Below are 5,006 nucleotides of genomic sequence, written 5' to 3'. Positions count from 1 at the left end.
CCCCACACACACCCTGATGACACGTGAAGCTCTTGCCTTCCGCCGCATCAGGCCCCGGGCCCTTCTGGCATCCGTCCGGGGGGGGGTACTCAGACTGCCAGCGGCTCCCCAGGGTGTCTCAGGAGGCAGAGAGAGGCCTTTCCCGTCACCTCCGCCCCAGTCCGCCTTTGACCTGGAGATGCCGCTGGGGATGGGACCCGGGGCCTTCTGCACGCCAAGCAGAGGTTCTTCCTTCTCCTGAGCCATGGCCCCTCCCCATTGGGAAACTGGAGGGGAAGGTGGGGGGTGGGGGAGGCTGGATTCCCAGAGGGTTGCTGTCTGTCCAAGCAGGTTAAAAAGGTTGGAGCGGGGCAGGCAAAGGCCCGGCTCTTCAGGAGGGGAAGGCCTGTGTGTGGTCAGGGCCAGGCAGTGGAGGGAGGGCTGGGGCTGGGGTGTCCGGAGGGCCCTCCTGCCCTCTCCCCCGCCGAGGGCTTGTCGGGTGCCCCCCGTCTCCCTGTGGGTTCCCCAGCAGTGGCAGCAGCAGCGGCAGCATTCCAGCAGCAGCCGGGCTGGTGATGCTTCCGCCTGCTTCCCTCCCAGCCCCTCACTGACGCACGCGCACTCACCCTTCCTTCCTAGAACTTTGTGCTGCTGCGAGAACGCCCAGAGGATGCAGCCCCCAAGCCCCTCAAGAAGGCCATGGACTACTCATCCTCCAGCGAGGAGGTGGACTCCAGCGAGGAGGAGGAGGAGGAGGAAGAGGAGGAGGCCGAGGGGGAGCGTTCCGAGGCGGGCACGGACACCCCAGGGGCCAGGTGAGGGCGGCCTTGGCACGGGCATGCTGCTGCGGGAGTCTTCTGAAGAGGGCATTGCTGAAACTCACTGGCTGTGAGGGGCTGCAGGTTTGCTTCCAAGGAGATTTTTAATAACTTCTCAAATGTGCAGAAGCTGAAGGCTGCGGGCCCACCAGCTGGGCCTCAAGGGCTCAGACACACAGCAAAGCCTGCCAGGACCCAAGACCCATGTGCACAGCTGAAACGAGGCGCCTTCTGCCCTAAACGCTGGCTGCCAGTCAAGCAGTCATTAGCTAAGCTGTCCCAGATGCTTGGATGGGTTGGGCCATTCGGCAGCTGCCTTCCCGTTGAGGGAAGAAACCTCCCGGCCATTGAAGAGAAGCTCTGCTAACGAGCGGGGGTGGGAGTTTCCTTGAGAGCGGCCAACGCCACCCTCTCACAAGACTCGGGACAACTGAGCACCAGCACACGACAAAGATGGGAGTCACCCAGGCCTTACACACACACACACACACACACACACGGCTCCCCCTCACGCTGATGGAATGTTCAGTCCCTGTTGCTGGTGCTGCTGCTGGGTCTCCAAGAACGGAGTTGAGTCTCCCCAGCCGTGGCTTTCTGTGGGGGTGTGGCGTGGCTGGAGCTCCTGGTGAGGGTGCCCTTGAGCATGTCCTGACCTCACCCCCTCTCCTCCGCAGAGACGGGGACACGGACTCGGTGAGCACCATGGTGGTACACGACGTGGAGGACCTCGCAGGTGGCGGCAGCGGAGGCTCTGAGAGCTCCTATGGCGAGGGGACCATGCTGGTGCAGCGGGTGAGCAGCCGGCCCCGGGCCTGCGGGCAGTGGCAGTCCTCTCTCTTGGGGCCGAGGGCGAGCCAGGAAGGGGCCGTCCCTCTCCCGTTTGAAACCGCCAAGAAGCTGTTCAGCCGCGGCCGTCCCCCCCACCGGCTTGCGGGCCCCCAGGCTCCTTGGCGGCCAGGTCCTTGCACACACCCAGTGCTTCTGCCCACGCCCTCCTCACCCCGCGCCCGCCCTCCCCTCCCAGACGCCCGAGGAGCGGGGCCTGCTCCACAGTGACAGCAACGGCTACACCAACCTACCGGATGTGGTCCAGCCCAGCAGCCACTCGCCCACCGAGGCCAAGAGCAGCAGCAACGGCTCCTCCTCCCCCGCCAAGGACCCAGCGGCAGACGTGAGTTCTCAAGAGGGAGGGGGAGACGGCCTCCGAGACGGCCACCGGGCCCTCTGGCTCCCCACCCCCCAGATCCTTTGTGTGGAGGGGGAGGGGGCAGGTGCCATATTGCAAGTAGAAATGGGGGGAGGGATCTCTTGGTGCAGCAGAGGCCAGTGTTTGAGGCACCTGGGAAGGACAAAAGAGATGCCTCCCCCTCCTCAGGGAGGCCCCCTGAAGCCGCACAAAGGCCTCTGGCCCCACAAGAGCAGTGGGGAGGCTGATCTTCTCCCCCGGGCCCTGGAAAGGGAAACCCCCCCCCACACACACACACACACTTGCTTCAGCTTTCTTTCCCCTGTCACAGTATCAGTCGCGGGGCCTTGTCAAAGCGCCTGGGAAGAGCTCCTTCACCATGTTTGTGGATTTGGGCATCTACCAGAGCTCAGGCGGAAGCGGAGACACCGTCCCCATAACCGGTGAGGGGCAGAGAAGGAGGTGCTGTGACGTCCTTGCTTTTCGGGAGACGGTTTTACCTTTAAACACTCTGTGTGTATATAAACTTGGTAGTTTTCTGCTGCAACCAGGAATTAAAAATTTCAATTCTCTCTCTTTTGGTAGTATGACCTAGGGTCTGGGCACTTCAGAGTACTATGTGGCCCCTAGGCTGTACTGATTTCTGGAATAAGTTTAAACAAAAATTGATTTATTTAATAAAGAACAAAATAGGTTTCTGGTGATTTTGAACAGTTGCTGAAGAAAGGAATGTGTAAATATAACCGGCAAAGCTTGGTACCCCAAACAGTCTCTCAAACTCCAAACTCCACTCTGACAGGCTTACTTAGTATACGCTCTCTCTCTTATACACAGCCACACAGGCTAGTCTTTTTGTTTTATTCACACTGAATAGAATCAACTCTCTTAGCCACACAGACTAAACTGTTGGTTTTATTCACTCAGAAATCGACTCCAAATCCTATAATCACACAGACTATGTTCACTCTTCAAACTTCACACACAGAATCCTTCATAACTCTCTTGAGTCACACAGACTCTCTTCAAAACTCTTCCATACTTGTCTCTCTCATATCGCAGAATCTCCTCATAGACACACACACAGAGACTCCTCTCAGACACCCGCCCTCCCACACTCTCAGTCAGCAGCGAATCACAGCACACTCATCTCCCCCTATCACTCTTCTCATATTACTGCAGTCAAACTAAACATTTCAAGGAACACACACACCAAAGCTTGGAATCATTACAGGTGCCTTCCATAGGGACTTTGGGGAAGGCATCAACTGCCTCAGGTAGGGGCGCAAAGATCTGTGTGCCAAGCGCCAAAGCCTGGCCCACCGGAGAGGGTGGCCTGCCTCCTTCCTTCCCTCCAGGGTCATCATGAGGACTGGGGCCTTCCTGTTGTGAGCAAGCGTCCGGTGGTGGCACTCTGCACAAGTTCTGTGCTTGCGACCCATCACGCGGGCCCTCCCCCCTCACAAGGGCTCGCTCTTGATTCTGTGGGGTCAGGCAGCAGTTTTTCTCCAGGCCAGTTTGGCCAGGGATCTGGGAGGGTTTTTGCCGTCTTCTGGGTGTGGAGCAGGGGTCACTGGAGGTGTGGAGGGGGAGGAATGTGTGAATTTCCTGCTTTGTGCAGGGGGTCTCCAGGGTTCTGATCCTTGTTACTCCAGCGGTGTGGCCGCTACAGCCCTGGGACCTAAAGAGCAAGGGCGAAATCCCATCCAGACTTGAACCCAGCTCTGAGAAAGATGGGGGGGTCCGACCGAGCGGGAAGGCCTTCTCACCCTCCCCCTGCGTGGTGCCTTTGCAGCCTTCGACCCCAGTCGGCTCGAGCAGCTGCAGCTGGAAGCCAGGAAAGGCTCCGTGGTCAACGTGAACCCCACCAACACGCGGCCCCACAGCGACACGCCTGAGATCCGCAAATACAAGAAGCGCTTCAACTCGGAGATCCTGTGCGCCGCCCTTTGGGGTGAGGCTGGGAAGGGAACGGAGGGGGGAACAGGTGGCTCGTGGGGGGGCGCTCACCCACCCACCCTCTCTGCCTTGGGGGGGCCCCGCAGGCGTCAACTTGCTGGTGGGTACAGAGAACGGCCTGATGCTCCTGGACCGGAGCGGGCAGGGCAAGGTGTACAGCCTCATCAGCCGCCGCCGCTTCCAGCAGATGGATGTCTTAGAAGGGCTCAACCTGCTGACCACCATCTCAGGTGAGGGGCGCGAGGAGGAGGAGGAGGGGACACCTCCCCTGCCGGCAGTCTCTCCTGAACCCCCCCACCCCCCTTTGTCCCGAGTCAAGGGACCTGCAGGCGTGAGGGGGACCCTGAGGGGCTGGCAGAGCCTCTGCTTGTCGGGCAGAAGCTCTCAGGCTCAGTGGCAGAGCCTCTGCTTGCCACGCCAACGCCCCCAGGCTCAGTCCCTGGCAGCATTTCCACTTTAGAAAGTTCACGTCGCAGGGGATGGGAAAGGCCTCCACGTGAGACCCCAGGGGCCCACTGCCGGCCTGAGTCGAAAGCACGGGCCTGGGGGGGGGGGGGCCCAGGGTCTGAGGGTCCTAAAGACCTAAAGACCCCGGGGGGCCGCTCGGTCTGAAGTTTTGGACCTCGTGGGGGGTCTGACTCAGGAGCAGGGAGGGTAGGGAAAAGACCCAGTTGCACCCACAAACCTCTCTCCCTTGCTCCCTGCTCTGCGTGGTTGTGAAATGTGGGCGCCGTCTCACCTCCCCCATGAGTGACATGCCTTTGGTGCCCCCTCCCCTCCCCTCCCCCCCCCATCTTAGGGAAGAGGAACAAGCTACGCGTCTACTACCTCTCTTGGCTGCGGAACAAAATTTTGCACAACGATCCGGAAGTGGAGAAGAAGCAGGGCTGGACCACCGTGGGGGACATGGAGGGCTGTGTCCACTACCGCGTGGGTAAGTCTCAGCAGCCCTGGCCGCCCCCACCCCCCCCACACACACCGCAAGCAGCAGCAGCTCCTCCTCCTCAGGGAGGCGGGGCCTGCAAGAGGAAGAGCTGAGCGCGCACAAAAGCGCTCTGTCGAAGGGC

The 5,006-nt window shown here is 60.4% G+C and overlaps 1 protein-coding gene across 1 annotated transcript in view; it reads left to right on the top strand.

Moving 5' to 3' along the window:
- The window catches only part of MINK1 (misshapen-like kinase 1), a 32,270-nt gene that overhangs the window by 20,696 nt on the left and 6,568 nt on the right, over positions 1–5,006 (top strand). The window contains exons 21-27 of the mRNA XM_015427913.1: positions 619–794; positions 1,472–1,589; positions 1,822–1,968; positions 2,315–2,426; positions 3,776–3,934; positions 4,026–4,169; positions 4,739–4,873. Of these exons, the coding sequence (XP_015283399.1) occupies positions 619–794; positions 1,472–1,589; positions 1,822–1,968; positions 2,315–2,426; positions 3,776–3,934; positions 4,026–4,169; positions 4,739–4,873 (991 nt within the window). The remainder of the gene's footprint in view (positions 1–618; positions 795–1,471; positions 1,590–1,821; positions 1,969–2,314; positions 2,427–3,775; positions 3,935–4,025; positions 4,170–4,738; positions 4,874–5,006) is intronic.

The sequence above is a fragment of the Gekko japonicus genome, unplaced genomic scaffold, assembly GCF_001447785.1.
Source record: "Gekko japonicus isolate JY-2015 unplaced genomic scaffold, Gekko_japonicus_V1.1 scaffold761, whole genome shotgun sequence".
NCBI classification, from domain to species: domain Eukaryota; kingdom Metazoa; phylum Chordata; class Lepidosauria; order Squamata; family Gekkonidae; genus Gekko; species Gekko japonicus.
This window is presented reverse-complemented; position numbering and strand designations above follow the sequence as displayed.